Consider the following 18,435-nt stretch of genomic DNA (forward strand, 5'->3'; position numbering starts at 1 on the left):
AAAAATCCTCAACAAAATACTAGCAAACAGAATCCAACAACACATTAAAAGGATCATACACCACGATCAAGTGGGATTTATCCCAGGGATGCAAGGATTCTTCAATATACACAAATCAATCAATGTGATACACCATATTAACAAATTGAAGAATAAAAACCATATGATCATCTCAATAGATGCAGAAAAAGCTTTTGACAAAATTCAACACCCATTTATGATAAAAACTCTCCAGAAAGTGGGCATAGAGGGAACCTACCTCAACATAATAAAGGCCATATACGACAAACCCACAGCAAACATCATTCTCAATGGTGAAAAACTGAAAGCATTTCCTCTAAGATCAGGAACGAGACAAGGATGTCCACTCTCACCACTATTATTCAACATAGTTCTGGAAGTCCTAGCCACGGCAATCAGAGAAGAAAAAGAAATAAAAGGAATACAAATTGGAAAAGAAGAAGTAAAACTGTCACTGTTTGCGGATGACATGATACTATACATAGAGAATCCTAAAACTGCCACCAGAAAACTGCTAGAGCTAATTAATGAATATGGTAAAGTTGCAGGATACAAAATGAATGCACAGAAATCTCTTGCATTCCTATACACTAATGATGAAAAATCTGAAAGAGAAATTATGGAAACACTCCCATTTACCATTGCAACAAAAAGAATAAAATATCTAGGAATAAACCTACCTAGGGAGACAAAAGACCTGTATGCAGAAAACTATAAGACACTGATGAAAGAAATTAAAGATGATACCAACAGATGAAGAGATATACCATGTTCTTGGATTGGAAGAATCAACATTGTGAAAATGAGTATACTACCCAAAGCAATCTACAGATTCAATGCAATCCCTATCAAATTACCAATGGCATTTTTTACAGAGCTAGAACAAATCATCTTAAAATCTGTATGGAGACACAAAAGACCCCGAATAGCCAAAGCAGTCTTGAGGCAAAAAAATGGAGCTGGAGGAATCAGACTCCCTGACTTCAGACTATAAAACAAAGCTACAGTAATCAAGACAATATGGTACTGGCACAAAAACAGAAACACAGATCAATGGAACAAGATAGAAAGCCCAGAGATTAACCCACGCACCTATGGTCAACTAATCTATGACAAAGGAGGCAAAGATATATAATGGAGAAAAGACAGTCTCTTCAATAAGTGGTGCTGGGAAAACTGGACAGCTACATGTAAAAGAATGAAATTAGAATACTCCCTAACACCATACACAAAAATAAACTCAAAATGGATTAGAGACCTAAATATAAGACTGGACACTATCAAACTCTTAGAGGAAAACATAGGAAGAACACTCTTTGACATAAATCACAGCAAGATCTTTTTTGATCCACCTCCTAGAGTAATGGAAATAAAAACAAAAATAAACAAATGGGACCTAATGAAACTTCAAAGCTTTTGCACAGCAAAGGAAACCATAAACAAGACGAAAAGACAACCCTCAGAATGGGAGAAAATATTTGCAAACGAATCAATGGACAAAGGATTAATCTCCAAAATATATAAACAGCTCATTCAGCTCAATATTAAAGAAACAAACAGCCCAATCCAAAAATGGGCAGAAGACCTAAATAGACATTTCTCCAAAGAAGACATACAGACGGCCACGAAGCACATGAAAAGATGCTCAACATCACTAATTATTAGGGAAATGCAAATCAAAACTACAATGAGGTATCACCTCACTCCTGTTAGAATGGGCATCATCAGAAAATCTACAAACAACAAATGCTGGAGAGGGCGTGGAGAAAAGGGAACCCTCTTGCACTGTTGGTGGGAATGTAAATTGATACAGCCACTATGGAGAACAATATGGAGGTTCCTTAGAAAACTAAAAATAGAATTACCATATGACCCAGCAATCCCACTACTGGGCATATACCCAGAGAAAACCGTAATTCAAAAAGACACATGCACCCGAATGTTCATTGCAGCACTATTTACAATAGCCAGGTCATGGAAGCAACCTAAATGCCCATCAACAGACAAATGGATAAAGAAGTTGTGGTACATATATACAATGGAATATTACTCAGCCATAAAAAGGAACGAAATTGCGTCATTTGTTGAGAAGTGGATGGATCTAGAGACTGTCATACAGAGTGAAGTAAGTCAGAAAGAGAAAAACAAATATCGTATATTAATGCATGTATGTGGAACCTAGAAAAATGGTACAGAAGAGCCGGTCTGCAGGGCAGAAGTTGAGACACAGATGTAGAGAATGGACATATGGACACCAAGGGGGGAAAACTGCGGTGGGGTGGGGAAAAAAAAAAAAAAAAGAATGACATGCATTGCAAAACTACGATGAGGTACCACCTCACACCAGTCAGAACAGCCATCATTAAAAAGTCTACAAATAACAAAAGCTAGAGAGGGTGTGGAGAAAAGGGAATCCTCTTACACTGCTGATGGGAATGTAAGTTGCTGCAAGCACGGTGGAAAACAGTATGGAGGTTCCTCAGAAAACTAAAAACAGAATTACCATATGATGTAGCAATCCCACTTCTGGGCAGATATCCAGACAATCTTGTAATTCAAAAAGATACATGCAAAAAAAAAAAAAAGATACATGCACCCTTATGTTCACAGCAGCACTATTCACAATAGCTGAGACATGGAAACAACCTAAATGTCCATCAACAGATGAATGGATAAAGAAGATGTACATATATATGACGGAATACTACTCAGCCATAAAAAAGAACGAAATAATGCCATTTGCAGCAACATGGATGGACCTAGAGATTATGATACTAAGTGAAGTAAGTCAGAAGGAGAAAGACAAATACCATATGATATCACTTATATGTGGAATCTAAAATACGACACAAATGAACCTATCTATGAAACAGAAACAGAATCACGGACATAGAGAACAGACTGGTGATTGCCAAGGGGGAGGGGGTTGGGGGAGGGATGGAGTGAGAGGTTGCGGTTAGCAGATGTAAGCTTTTATACATAGAATGGATAAACCTACTGTGTAGTACAGAGAACTATATTCAATATCCTATGATAAACCATAATGGAAAAAAATATTTTTAAAAATGTATATATATGTATAACTGAATCACCTTGCTGTACAGCAGTAATTAATACAACATGGTAAATCAACTATACTTCAATTAAAAAAAGAGGGACTTCCATGGTGGCGTAGTGGTTAAGAATCCACCTGCCAATGCAGGGGACACGGGTTCAATCCCTGGTCTGGGAAGATCCCACATGCCATGGAGCAACTAAGCCACAAGCCACAACTACTGAGCCCACGTGCTGCAACTACTGAAGCCCTCACGCTTAGAGCCCATGCTCCACAACAAGAGAAGCCACCACAATGAGAAGCCTGTGCACCACAACAAAGAGTAGCCCCCGCTTGCCGCAGCGAGAGAAAGCCCACGCGTAGCAACGAAGACCCAACGCAGCCAAAAGTAAATAAATAAAACAAACAAATTTTTTAAAAAAGAATGATATGCATTAGTATTTGAAAAATTAAAATACTTCAGTAAGCATGCTACAAGTCTGCACACTTAAAATTTTTTTCACGTACTTCAGTAATGCTACTGTTAGCATCTAGTGTGTTGGACATAGCAGAGAGGTCTTCTACTTACTGGGTATCTTTTCATTTGCTTCTAACATTTACAGGGCGGTCTCTATTTGAGACTTTTTCTGCATGAAAGACAGACTGATGGATTTCCTCACACATTCTAGCTCACAAGTGTCCTGTATTTGTTTGCTCATGATGTAACAGTTCTTCTTTTTCAGTGTTTCCAGGCTTGTGGAACTGTGCTGCAGGAAGGACAGCTTTGTGCTGGTGGATTTTTTTTATTGGCAGTCCTGCTCAAGAGCCAGATGTGACATTATAGCAGGTCTAAGTACGTGTCCATAGAGGTTAGCGATCAGGAAACCACCACAGTTCTGCACATCTTAATCAGGCATGTTTTCTCAACAAGTTAGTTTTCTCTGTCCTATCTTGAAATTTGTTATTCCTAAGTGCAAAATGTCAGAGTGAACCCCTTATCCATCATGAGGGGGAAAAGAGGTCCTTAGTTCCCTTTAAGTCATAGGGTAATCATACAATATTTATAGGTAAGGAATAAGAAAAAGAAATTTTGCACTTTTTCAATGTAAATCAAGATTTACCTAAGGTTGGACTTCCCTGGTGGCACAGTGGTTAAGAATCCGCCTGCTAATGCAGGGGACACAGGTTCAAGCCCCGGTCTGGGAAGATCCCGTATGCCGCGGAGCAACTAAGCTCGTGTGCCACAACTACTGAGCCTGCGCTCTAGAGCCTGTGAGCCACAACTACTGAGCCCGCGTGCCACAACTCTGAAGCCTGCACGCCTAGAGCCTGTGCTCCGCAGCAAGAGAAGCCACAGCAATGAGAAGCCCGCGCTTCTCAATGAAGAGTAGCCCCTGCTCACTGCAACTAGAGAAAGCCCCCTCACAACAATGAAGACCTAACGCAGCCAAAAATAAAAAACAAATAAATAAATTAATTAATTTTAAAAAAAGATTTACTTAAGGTTGATAATCCCTATAGACTATGTACACTGATGACAACTGATTCCAGAAGTTAGAGGCTGGAAGATGACTAGACAAGAAGGTCACAGGGGCCAAGGGAGAGGATGTCAAGAAGGAAGGCCTGGCCAACTCTGCTAAACACTGCAGAGAGAGCACTGACTCAGGCCGGAAATGCGTCCCCTGGATTTTAGGACTTGGGGGGATCAGAGGTGGGGGCCGAAGCGGTAATTAGTGACCTTGGAGAAGGCCATCTCAGTACAGGGATACAGGCAAAAATCAGACTGCAATCATCTGAGGCATAAAAGGGAACGAGCTAAGAGGAGAAGGCAAACGCAAACCACTTTTAAGAAGCCTGGCTGGGAAGGGAGGAAGAGAAAGAGGACAGTGGCTAGAAAAAGATGACAAGTTGAAGAAGTTTGGGGTTGTTTGTTTAGAAGGTACCAGAAATGTGAGCAAGTGTGAAAAATGATAGGGTCTTAGACCAGAAATCGTTGTTGAGCTACAGAACTGTGTGGAGAACTGCCTACTCTATATCTCTACTTAACTGTCACAGAAGCATTTCAAAGTCCACAATTTCAAAACTGAATTCATTACCTTTCTTCCAAAACCTGTTGTTCCTCCTGCACTCCTTACCTTGGCAATAGGATCTGTCTATGGAGGACCCATGCAAAGAACTTGAATTTTCCTTGATTCTTCTCTCTTACCTGTCCCACCCTATGTTTTATACATAACAAACTACTTATTGTTTCTCTAATGTATTATTCTGTTTATATCTCATTGCTGTGCTCGTGCTTCTCTCTCTACCTAGAATTTCTCCCAATCCCAAAAGATAAACACCGACTTATCTCAAAACTCTACTCACCACAAAAAAAGTGGGGTGGGGGGGGGCAGGGGGGAGAAAAATAAGACAGAGAGAGACACACACACAGCACGTTCCTCTTTATGAAGCTTTTCCTGTATATGCTTCCCCAAACTTAACCCTTTTCCTTCTTTCTTTTACTCCAGTGGTTCCTAGATAATCTTGCAGACAATTTATTTCCCCAAGTACAGAAATAACCACCATTTATTATTACCATTTAATATCAAAATACCATAATTTCAGATGAAAAGATGGCTGTTCTTCAGAAGGGTAGCAACCTTACATTAGCTATACTTATACTACACTGCCTTACTTTTCTCACTGCACTGAAGAACCATGAAAATGGCACAGTGTCCTAACAGACTTCTTATTAACACCTGTGATACTTTATTTTTTCTCATACAAATGCCTCTATTTACTAGTTGATAAGCTCCTTAGGAGCAAGGTTTCTGAATTATTAGTCTTTCTATCTCTGGTATGTAGCATAGCTCCTGGAACAGAATAGGGGCTCAATAAATGTTTGTTAAGTCTGAGAAAGAGAAAGCAGTAGAGAAAGAAAATTAAAGGGCTAAGAAAGGGGCATAGAAAGAGAGAAAAATCTTTGGAAAATAGCCACCAACTTGTAATTGAAGCTGAAGATGGATTGGTGATCTCTAAGCCAAAAGGATTCTTGACTTGTCTCATTTGCTTTTTGAAAACTCTTGTGTTGAACTGGGTCTCTTCCGAATTTCTCAGAATTACTGGAACATCCCAACCAAACCTAAGAAAGGTAAAAGTAAAATAAGATATAATTTTAATAAATATTGAAACTTTATGTGTAAAGAATGTTGTGTTTTATTAGTTATTCCTTTTAACATAAGTATCAGAAAAATAGATTCAGTTACTCAAAATTTTACATTATATTGCAGAATTAATCCAAAATTAAGAGATATTAGAGGTCCCATAGAATTGCAATATATTGTTTGGCTGGCTGAATCAACATACTCTTGAAAACAGAGAGTTCTACTGTTAATTATTGTTGATTACAAAGGAGTGCCATGATTATAGATAAAATGTACCTAATAAATACAGTAGCAAAAAGACAGAATTACTGAATTTTTTAAATGAAATGAAAAGCAAATACATATTTAATGTGCAGACTATTTGATATTATTTATGGGACAAGAGAACTTTTAAACACCAAATATAGCCCTTCATTAATATAACATATTCTCTACTTTTAAATTTCATGTAAAAATGTGATAATGAACAGACTTAGAGGGAAAATGGAAGGGATAAACTCAATTCCTTATAAAAGTAGAAAGCAGCTGAGTTTACTCAGTTTAAACAAAACAACTTAAAATGAAAACACATTCGTTAAACCAGGGGACTTTAGGTTAAGATAGCACTGTTAGATTCATACTTTAATGCACTCTTTTCTCTCCACACACTTAGCAGTGATAGACAAAAAAAAATAAAAAGAGAAATCAGAAGGACCGCACTGAAATGAGTAAACAAACAGCAGGTGTGTTTAAACAAAGCAATAGTACTGCTCAGCAATGAGAAGGAGTAAATTATTACCACAACCACATGGCTAAATCTCAAAAACAACATACTGTGCAAAAGAAGCCTTACATAAAAGAGTACATGCTCTATGACTCCACAATAGGAAATTCTAGAGCAAGCAAAAGTAATTTATGGTAGAAATAAAATACAGAACAATGGTTCTTCTAGGGGTGCAGGAGTATGGACTGACTGGGAAAGGGCACAAAGAAACTTTCTCTGGTGATGGTAATGTTCTTACCTTGACTGAGGTTTGAGTTGTATAGATGATGTGTTGGTAACACTTAAGATTTGTACATTTCACTGTATATAAATCTTACTTCAAAAGAAAAAAAATAACTACAAAGAAAAACAAATATTCAACTCTAGCTAAAAATATGCAATGCTTTAGTACTTATGGATGAAGAGTATAACTTACTTTGAAGTAATCAAGAAATTAACATGGATTGATGGGTAGAGGAATGGATGGATGGACAGATATGTAATAAAGACATTATAGTGAAATGTTGATTGTAGAACTTAAGTGATGGGCATATGTGTGTTCACTATGTAATTCTTTTAAGTTTTCTGTATGTTTGAAAATTTTAATAATAAATTGTAATAAAAAAGAGACAGCTGGGTTAAAAGACAAATCTTTATGGATCTGAAAAGGAAAAGAAATACAAAGTAATGAGTAAGGTTGATGCCATGGTTTGATGGGTTCTGAGTCTGGCAGCAGGCAGTGGCAACTAAGCCTTCACACGGTTAAGAGGCCTTACAGGTTGTCCACTCAAGACAAGGGCCAGAGCCAGGTTCACAACTTGAATCCAGGGGCTGGGTTAGGCTTATATCAATATGGGACAGAACTTTCATTATAAGACCTACTCACTGATGAGGGGGTCTAGAAATCTGGTTAAACAGCAAGGATGAGGACAAAGGAGGGGGGCAGGGGACTTCCACTAAAATTTAGGTTGCAAACTAAAATTTCAAAACACATGAATAAATCTAATGCCAAGAGAAAGCCAATAAATTAACAAATGAAATAAAATTTCACTCTAAATGATTTTAGTTTTATAGAACAGTTGGATAAGGCTGTTCTGTTCCTGCTTTAAAAAGCTGAAAAGCAAGCCTCTAACAGATCAAAGCATTCCAGGTAAGTTAACTGAATCCCAAAACAAAGTTCAGGAATATTTGTATGAATACAAAAACGTCCAGCACCCAATAAGGTAAAATTCACAATGTTTAGCATCCAATAAAAAATTAACAGGCATGCAAAGAAGCAGGAAAATATAACCCATAATGAGCAGAGAAATGGTACAGATACTAGAATTAGTAGATAAGGATACCAAAATAATTTTTATAACTATATTCTATATGTCAAGAAAATAAGTAAAGATCAAGCATATAATATAGAGACATGGATGATATAAGAAAGACCCCAATCCATTTCTGAAGATGAAAAATACAATGTTTGGGGTGAAAAATACACTAGATGGGATTAGCAGCAGGTTAGATATTACAGAACAAAAGATTAGTAAATTTGAAGACACAGCAGCAGAAAGTATCCAATATAAAACACAAAGGAAAAAAAGACTGAACAAAAAAACAAAACATCAGTGAGCTGAGGGACAAGTTCAAGCAGTCTAACATACATGTGACTGAAGTCTGCAGCGGAGGGGAAGAGACAATACAAGAAAATTACAATACCACTCAGGAACATAAATGTAAAAATTCTTAACAAAATTTTGGCAAATTAAATCCAACAGTATATAAAAATATGTTGAGACCCAGCGAAGTTTATCTCGGGAATGCAAGGCTGGCTTAGCATTACATTAAAAATGTAATGTAATTCACCATATTAACAAACTAAAAAAGAAAAACCATACAATCTTCTCAATACATGCAGAAAAAGTGCTTGCTAAAATCCAACGTCTAGTCCTGATAAAAACTGTTGGCAAACTAGGAATGTAAAAAAAGAACTTACTCAACCTGATAAAGGGAGGCAATAAAAAAAAATAAAAAAGTATAGCTAACATCATACTTAATTAAAAACTGCTTTCTTCCTAAAGTCAGAAACAAGATACTTAACAGCCATGTATCCTTGAGCAATCACTCAACCTCTATGTAACTGTTTCCCCACCTGTAAATGTCTATAACAGGGCTTGGCACTATGTAAGTGCCTACAATGATAACGTTGATGATGGAGTGGACTTAGGGGTTGGCAGAGAGAAAACACAAATCCAGTAACTTCTCCTCTTTGATTCTCAGAATCAATTACCCCACAGCTTTTGTCTTCACTGCTCACCATTGCCCCAGTGCCCTTTAGAGGTCAAGTCAGGCATACGGAGTGGCAGGACACAAGATATAACCTTCCTGTTAGAGCCATTAAACCTTCCCTTTCTTTCCTTCGTCCCTTGGAGTGAAAAAAAGCAAAGAAAAAAACACCACTCTATGCATACTCCTCATTATATTCCCTGGCCCTTTCCTCATTATTTAATTCTCCCTACCTCACCCCACTCTTTTCTTTCTTTACCCATACTGCCTTACTCTTTATACCCACAGTACCAGCAGTAAAAGCTAGAAGTTAGATCTCATGGTGTTCATTTCTACTGTAGGTTCAAGTACTGTATTTCAGGTACATTATAATGTACCTAAAAATTTCAATTAAAGAATCCTTTAAGGCAGGGGTCCCCAACCCCTGGTACCCGTCAGAGGCCTGTTAGGAACTGGGCCACACAGCAGGAGGTGAGCCGCGGGTGAGCGAAAGAAGCTTCATCTGCCGCTCCCCATCGCTCGCATTACCGCCTGAGCCATCACCCCACACCTCCCCGTCCGTGGAAAAATTGTCTTCCACAAAACCCGTCCCTGGTGCCAAAAAGGTTGGGGACTGCTGCTTTAAGGTATAGAAGCCAGAAACCACAAAAGGCAAGGCTTTGGGGAGATATCTGGAAGCAGCCCATTGTGAGCATAAAATTCCTTGGTAAAATGCTTTTTATACTCCATAATGTATTTGGTTTTAATATAAAAATATTATTTCTCCAAATCCTTACATAAAATCAATATTGTAGGAGGATATACCATATCTGCTCTGTGGCTTTGGATACACCTCAGAGTGAAACAAATAATTGGCCCAGCATTACATCAACAGCTGGCAAAGCACATCTGTTATTAAAAGAAATTCCTCTCTCTCGATTTTTAATTTCTCTGCCTCATGCTTAATCTTGGGTCTACATTTTCTAATATCCTAAGGTCCTCGATTTAACATCTTTTAAAATTGTTGTTATGAATCTTGCTCAATCTTTGGCCTTTTTGTATTATATAACCTTTTTACTGTGAAGGATAACATACATATAAAAAAGTACACAAAGTACTTTTCTGAATAACAAAATAATTGTTATTCAGGTTAAGAACCAAAATAACACCCTCAGAAAGTCTCCTTGTGTCACCTCCCATGTACTACCCCTTCCTTCTCTATCTTGATGTCAATTACTATAATTTAGTTTACCTGCTTTTGAACTTTCATATAAGTGGAAGCATGCGGTGTATGCTTTTATTTCCTATTTTATCACATTATGTTGAAGATTCATTCTTGCATCTATACTTAAAGCATTTTTGTGGCTGTATAGTATTCTGTTGTACAAACATGCCATAATCTGCTTACTCATTCTATTCTTAATGGACATTTAAGTTGTCCTCACATCTTGGCCATTATGAATAATGTTTATATGAACATTTTCATAAGAGGCTTTCAACGCACATACATGTACATGCATTTCTGTTAGGAATGGAATTTCTTGGCCATAAGGTCTGTGCTTCTTCAACTTTGGTGGATAATCTTAACAACTGCTCTATGTGGTACTATCAATTTACACTCCACCAGCAATGAATGAGGGTTCCCCTTGCTCCATATCCTTGTCAAAACATTATTAGCCATCCTGGTAGGTGTGTGGTGGCACTGCATTATGGTTCTAATTTCTATTTTCCTGAATACTAATGAGGTTGAGCACTTTTTATGTTTATTGCTACTTGGATATCCTCTTTTGTGAAAGCCCTTTGAAATCCCTTCCCTGTTTTTCTACTGGTCTGTCTTTATTTTTCTTATTTACAGAAAATTCTTTATCTGTTCTGAATACAAGCCCTTTATTGGATACATGTTCAGCTCTTCTACACCTTGCCTTTTCACGTACGTAATAGTATGGTTTTTTGTTTGTTTGTTTGTTTGTTTACATAAATAGAGAATGCTTTTTTTGTGTGTGATTTATTTTTGGCTGTGTTGGGTCTTCGTTGCGGTGCGTGGGCTTCTCATTGCGGTGGCTTCTCTTTATTTCGGAGCACGGGCTCTAGGCACACGGGCTTCAGTAGTTGTGGCACGAGGGCTCAGTAGTTGTGGCTCGCAGGCTCTACAGCACAGGCTCAGTAGTTGTGGCGCATGGGCTTAGTTGCTCCGAGGCATGTGGGATCTTCCCAGACCAGGGCTCGAACCCATGTCCCCTGCACTGGCAGGCAGATTCTTAACCACTGCGCCACCAGGGAAGTCCCATAATGGTATCTTTTGATGAACAGGGTTCTTAATTTTAACACAAAAGTTATTAACCTTTTCCTTTAAGGTTAATGTTTTTGCTCTTTGGCTTTTCATTACTGCCTTATGTGAATTATGGCCTAACACTGCTACACTTCTGAATTACCATCTCAGACATTTTTGTATTCTTGTCCTCTTAGAGTAGTCAGCCGAGCATGGCTAGTGCAGCCAGCACTCAGTCACGGCTCTGGGTCCTTATTTGACTTTGCCAGCCTTGTTCCCTTGATATCCTCATGCTTTGAAGGGAAAACAGGGTGTGAGGGGGATAGAGTTCACTGTGTAGCAGAGTGACATCATAGCCTGACCACACCTCTTGTCCTAAACATCATGCTTAATGTAGTCTAAGATCATGTCAGCTGACATACTGATGACTCACATTGAGCTTTCAGCCTAGAATAACCCTAAACCTTCTCACATACCTGACCCATTGTGAACTTGCTCTTTTGCACAAAATCCTTTTTTGCACAAAAAAACTTTCACAGTTTAAATGTATTTGATGTGGACCAATATTTCTATCTTTAATGTATTACTCAAAAGCCAATATGCAGAAATGATTTGGAATAAGGTTAAATGCTAGAGACTGTCTAAAGAGCAATCCATAATTGGTGCTGCCAAATGGTTCTATAAAATGTTAGTAAGTAGACTCTGTGATGTGCTTCTGGCCACCATCCTACATCTGGCCTTTTTCACATTTTTAGTCAAAAGCATGAATAAAGACACTGATGCCCTGTGTATCAGATCATGGCTGATATGACATTAGAAGAAACAGTAAAATAGAAAATTGAGCAGTTTTCTTTTCAATCAAATTCCATTTTTATCTTTTTCTACTCAAAGTCATTTTGGCAACTGTTAGCAATAGAATACCAACTAAATAAACGTTTCTTAACATTATTACTTTCTCTTTTATATAAACTCAGCCTCCCACCCCTTTCTTTTCCATTAAGAGAATTTTCCATTCTCTTTACTGTTAAAATTTCATACTTAATCCTCCTGGAATTTTCTATAATTCTGTTTTTTTCCCATTTCTAAAGTGTTTGTTGCACTTGTTCATACTGCTTAAACTTCCAGCACAGCAGTAACCTGGGGACTTTCAATTCTGTCCACACTTTTTCATATTGTCTGTACACTGTCTTACCCTGCACACACTTCCTAAGCTTCCACCCAGCAGCTGAATCAGAAGAACTGACCTCCTTTCCTTGTTGGAGTCTCACCGAGTCCCTCCTGAAAAAAATTTACTTTGAGGCTAAAGTGTCAAGCTCAGCAGTAAATAACTTATATCACCCCTTCAGCCTTGAGTTCTAAAGCCAATTAGAAAACACACAGGCAGCTGTTAATCTGGGCAGGGGCGGGGATGGGGGGGAAGCTTCTCTCCCGTGCAATCTCCCCAAGTTGGCCTCACTTGGCTAGTTGGATACTGAGACTGGATCAGGATATAAAAAACATTCTTGGGGGAATCCTTGGTAGAGGAGGAGGGTTGTTTCTGCGCAAACTGATGTGCTAACAGACTTCGAGTAAATTACTCAATCTCTAAAATTCTGTGCCTTTAATTGTAAAAAGAAGGGTTAGAATAAGTTATCTCAAGGCCCTATTAAGGTTTGAAATGCCATTTCTAAGAGCTTTGTGTTTTCTTCTAGATTGTTCCAAGAAACTTCTTGCCAATAAAAGGGTCATATATTTTGTACCCTAAGCAAATACAAAATAACGTTATATTCTTTCCCGAAGAAGGAATCTGTACCTCATCACACACACACAACCTACTGCATTCGACAAGTAAGATGAGAAATAGTCAAGGTCAGTGTATCAGGAAGGGTTGGCAGGAGACAGCTATTTCGACACAAAGATTTTAATATAAAGAACTATTAAAGTACTGGAGGACTGAAAAGGCAAGAAGGAGACACTGAAGTACCCTAGCAAGAAGCAGTTATCCCTCCGAAGGCTAAGGAAACAAAAGGCAGAGTGGGGATTATTACAGCTTAGAAGCTGGGAGAAGGAATCCCCCAGAGCTGGACCCAGACTTTTCCAGTAGGAGTGCTGGCCAGCTGGTGCTCATATTTCTGAAGGAGTGCAAAAAGGCTGTTTCTAGGTATGAGGAAAAACTGTAAACTAAAATAAACTGCTGCTACTCAGGCCAACGGTCACTGCCAGGGTGATGCCAGTGCTGCAGGAATGTAGACCAGCAAAAGGAAGCAAACGGTTAACAGGAAGTCCAACCTTATTAAATATAGAGCACCTCTGAGTCCAAGTTTCAGTCAATCAAGTATGAGTTAACACTTTAGAGTCAGAAGTTTTTTGAGAATACACCCAGATAAATAAATGTAATCTGCTCTATTGTTACATTCTATCCCCCTTGGCCTAACCTACTCGCACTCCATTCTCACACATACTACCCAAACTCGCAATGATATAAATTAGCAAACTTTTGTAATTCTTTTAGAGGCTAGGCTATTTCCGACTAGGTCAGAGTTTTGTCCCTGTCCTGAGGAACATGAAGAGATCTGGGCCTCATGGCAAAAGGTAATAGAGGTAGGTCTTGAGTATAAACACCCTTTGCAAAGCAACTGCCCTGGGGGAGGTCATTACAGGATCTTCAAGCAAGAGAAGGCTAGTTTTCTCAGACATGGAAAGCGGGCTGCTTCCACCAAGAAGGAAAGCTCAGAATGACTGGGGTTTCAGGATTCTCAGCTCTGTCCATTTAGATGTTGCCATTCCTAGTTTCAGGGGCTACTCTTTTCTAGTCAGTGTCCTAAATGAGACATTGACAAGGCTATGTAATTCTAACACCAGCACACATAAAACTGTGTTCAATTTTTAGCTTTGTGGCTATATGAAGTAAAGTGCTATAAAACCATAAAAACTCTTGATTCTCTAAGACTTGATCTGAGAGTTGAAAGACATGAGCTTGTCATTTCCTCTCTGTAAGGGTTAAGGCGCTTGGTCCCCCAAGGCACGCACTTCAGAAATCGTTTAACCACAATCACACAAAGGTAGTAAATTGATTGATTATGAGGCCAACACATGCCATGGATTACTAGAATCTTATTTCCCATTGGCAAGTAGCTGAAGAAATGACCAAACGCAAATCCCATCTTTGAAGGTCCCCCCCACCAACCCAGGATCCCATTCTGAGTAACGATTTCTTATATATCAGTCCAGTCAAGAGACCAAAACCACACCAGTATTTTAACAGATAATTTAATGTAAAAATATTGCTAACCAGATGTTGAAGAACTGCAAAGGCAAAAAGGGGACACTGAGCATCAAAGAAGTAGTAACAGTGGGAAGCAACTATCACATCTAGGACAAGGAACAGAGCAAAGAGGATTGCTACAGCTTAGAAATTTGGAGGAAAGACCCCCATGCACGTGGGACTCAGATCTGAGGAAGGGATACTGAAATCTTTGAGGGGGTACAATGAGGCTGGTTCTAAGAGAGTGGAAAACTATAAACTGCGACCAACTGTTCATGCCAGGGTGAGGCACCATCACTATGGTGAGGCAGAAGAGGACAAGAATCAAACAGGAAGCAGCGAGTCCTTTTGCCCTCCTCTAGCCTTCCACTCCCCTTCCCCTATAGGCAAAGCCTCATTGAGGCAGCAAGCCAGTAAAGAAGAAACGTGGTTTAGAGGTTCTGCCCCAGATTCACAAAGCAGAGTATATAAGGGTGGTATGAAGCCTAGAGATGATAGCTTAATAATCTGCAGTCCAGAGGAAGCAGAGAGTAGCTGCAGAGTCAGGTTCCCTGATTATTTGAAACTATTAAAGGATGTATATGGCATTTTGGTCTCCTTTCTGCACAGTGCCTGGTAAATAGCAAGAGCTTAATAAACGTGAGCTATTAGAGCTCACAGAAACCATCCCATAGTTAAATAGAGATACCATACTTCCAGCTGCATGATTCTCTGCTATTGCCACTGGGATTCCAACACCAGGTGCTCCTGTTCTTTCACCATTCCCACACAGTGCAAGTGGACAGGGGAAAAGTGGAAAGAAACGCACAGCAGTACCGAGGTAAGAACCATGACAGAGAAAACAGATGACCAACTGAAATTATATTTGGGGAGGTTAAAAAAAATGACAAGCATAGTGAAAAAGCATAGTGGATGAATGGGTTTACCTTCTGCCTAGAGAACTATTAGATAGTTGATTTGATGAGATCTAGATGGTTTTCATTGTTTCTACTCAATGAATCTGTAGCCGTGGCTTAGGGCAGCAAATAAACACTAGTAAAAAGGTTATCTAGATGGGCAAAGCTAACCCAGATGGAGAGAATGGGTGGGTTAGGCTCAAGATAACTGGTTAGGCCCAAATCAGGATGGAAATGAGTGGCGCTTACATGGTCTTGTGTCCTCAGCAGTGCTTAGTTCAGACTTTTGAAAGTTCTACAATTACCTGGGTTTCCACCCTTGTAAAAGTCATACTTAAATGGAGTGTTTAGATAATCATTAAGTTTTCAAACCAAGCCAAATTTGGCAGAGCCAGGATTTGAGCCTAAGTCTGTCTGACCCCAAAGTCTGTCTCTTAACCACCACAAACATGAGGTTCCTAACTACCCTTCACCCACAGATGCAACCATCATTATCAATATGGTCTTCACTCATTTTCCTCTTACCAGTACTAAAGACGGACATCTGAGATACCTAATTAGTTGAATTAGGCCAACTGAAAATTAATTTTAAAATAATTAGGCCTATTGAAAATTAAAATTTAAGGATATAATGTAATTATCAACTAGTTACTTATTTTCCTTAATGGAGGAAAATTAACACTCTTGAAGACAATAACACTAACATTATAGTCAATAAAAATCCTGTGTTAAGACAGCTTTTCTCACTTAGGCAACATCTTCCTAACTCCAATTACAAACTTTCTTGAAATGAACAATAGCAAGAAAGTCTGATGGGTCAAGAATAACAAATTGTGTAAAACTGGTCTTATTCTTCCCCCACCAACCAACAAGGAATTTATGATCTACTGCTGATAGGGTGGAAAGCAGTGTGAAAACATTAAAACTTTACTTAGTTCCTAAAGATGGCATATTTTCAGAAATTGACCAGGGCTGTGTCCTTTCTTTAACCTAATCACATATATGTGCTCACAGGGTATTTTTAAACTCATTTTACACAGCCTGCTCTATTCGCTAGCATGTCTTCTCTGACCCTCTGCTCATGTATTCTCTGAAATGCTTTCTATTCTCTACTATACACCTTTAACTCCATTTATTTTTCAAAATACTCATTCTTCAAAATCCAGCTCATGTCTCTCTTCTCAATGGATGGGGCCTGTAAGATGGTTTCAAATAGCTGTATTTTTAAGGCTTCCCTAAACATGATACAATGGCATCTCCTCAAGAGAGAAATTTTAGAATTTCTGAGCTAGAATTGCTCAGGGATGAGCTAACAGTCTACTCTCCTTGTCTCCAATAGGTAAAGTACCCTTACCCCTTAGTGTAACTAATCTCTAAGGTCTCTTCCAGCTCTAAAATTATGTCTTTGTGGTTCTATCAATCTAAATATTCCTTCAAAAGGTGTGAAATATGTGTAGAAACCATTAAATTCTCAAACGGTAACAGAGTTCAGTCAGTTATAACTTACACCGGAAGATCTGAGACCAAGTGCACAGTTCAGGTCAGAACAACAACGATCAACTCGGTTTACTGTCCACGTCTGCGGACTGTACCGCGGATGACGGGTTCACTCCGGGCACACAGTAGGCCCCAATTCCGGACAGAAGCCTGTTGTACAACCTCTCTATCCTAACACCAAGACCTGGCCCTTACTGGTTGCTTTATCGTCTAGAAACAAAGCTGGGTAAAATATCTCAATCCGGCACCACCCCCAGATGCGCGCAGCGACGGGGACCGGACGATGATGCGCAGCAGTGATGCAGGTGCGGTGTCCACCTTGTTTTCCTCCCGGAGCCAGTCGGAGTCCTCGGCACCGGCTCTCCGACAGTCCCAGGTGCCCCAATCCAGCAGCCACCCAGCTCCTCTGCCCCCTGTTGCCCGCCGCGACCCCACTCCCTGGCTGTCCGCCCCGTCGTCCCTTGCCCCTGGTCCTGGGGCACTTACCATCCCAACACCAGGCCAGTGGTCACGATGAAGCAGGTAAAGACCACCGCGATGTAGAAAAGCGGCGAGTACTCGTAGAGCGTTACTAGAAACACCGCAGCCATCAGGGTCTCCTAAGCTGAGCCGGGCTCCAGCCGCCGAGCCCAGTCTAGCCCGGCCGGGCCCTCTCGGCCAGGGTAAAATCCACTACGGCGCCCCGGAGCGGACAAACTTTGTAGATCCGCAGTAGCCTGGAGCTCCGGCGGACTAGATAAGGGTAGCCTCGCGGGCTGCGGGAGCCTGCGTGCCAATCACGAGGCGGCCTGCAGGGCTCGCCCCGCCCCTCCCGCTCCCGTCCAGAGTTATTGGCTTCGCAGAGGGGCAGGGCCCCGACTCGCACCGCCCCCGGCTCACGGGCTTGGTGTCCAGCGAGCGTCTTATTTCGTGGTTTGTCCCGGCGGTCCGCGCTTGTCTGCGGCAGAGTCTGAATAGATGTTGGTGCCAACCCCGCCCAAAACTCAGGTAGTGTTTTCTGATGCCAGAGAGAGGAGGCACAGTCCGAAATCCACGTCACAGAGTCAAAATCCTGAGATCCTGCCTATTAGATCTGAGGTGGTTGTGGGAGGAAGAGGGCGGCCGGCATCTTAAGTTCTACAAAGTAAAATAACCCCACACCTACTCTTGTTTTATCTACAAAACTTACAAATAGGCACTGTACGAAACACCAAAAAGAGTCTCACAAGCAGTTTATAGGAGCCTTGTCAGCCTTTTCAAGTTGGATTTAATGCTAGAGGAAAATTAGCATTGGGTGTCAAGATTCTCAGAAATAAATCAACTGTCCCCCCATATCCCTTTCTCTTTTTCCTCCCCTATA

The 18,435-nt window shown here is 40.0% G+C and overlaps 1 protein-coding gene across 1 annotated transcript in view; it reads right to left on the reverse strand.

The window, feature by feature from the left end:
- The window catches only part of CGRRF1 (cell growth regulator with ring finger domain 1), a 34,394-nt gene extending 16,585 nt beyond the window's left edge, over positions 1-17,809 (reverse strand). Inside the window, exons 1-2 of the mRNA XM_068545327.1 lie at positions 17,583-17,809; positions 6,037-6,176 (exon numbers count right to left, since the gene is read on the reverse strand). Coding sequence (XP_068401428.1) covers positions 6,037-6,176; positions 17,583-17,686 — 244 coding nt within the window. The 5' untranslated portion in view covers positions 17,687-17,809. The remainder of the gene's footprint in view (positions 1-6,036; positions 6,177-17,582) is intronic.
- Between the last annotated feature and the right edge of the window lie 626 nt (positions 17,810-18,435).

This window comes from Eschrichtius robustus, chromosome 1 (assembly GCF_028021215.1).
Source record: "Eschrichtius robustus isolate mEscRob2 chromosome 1, mEscRob2.pri, whole genome shotgun sequence".
Lineage (NCBI taxonomy): Eukaryota > Metazoa > Chordata > Mammalia > Artiodactyla > Eschrichtiidae > Eschrichtius > Eschrichtius robustus.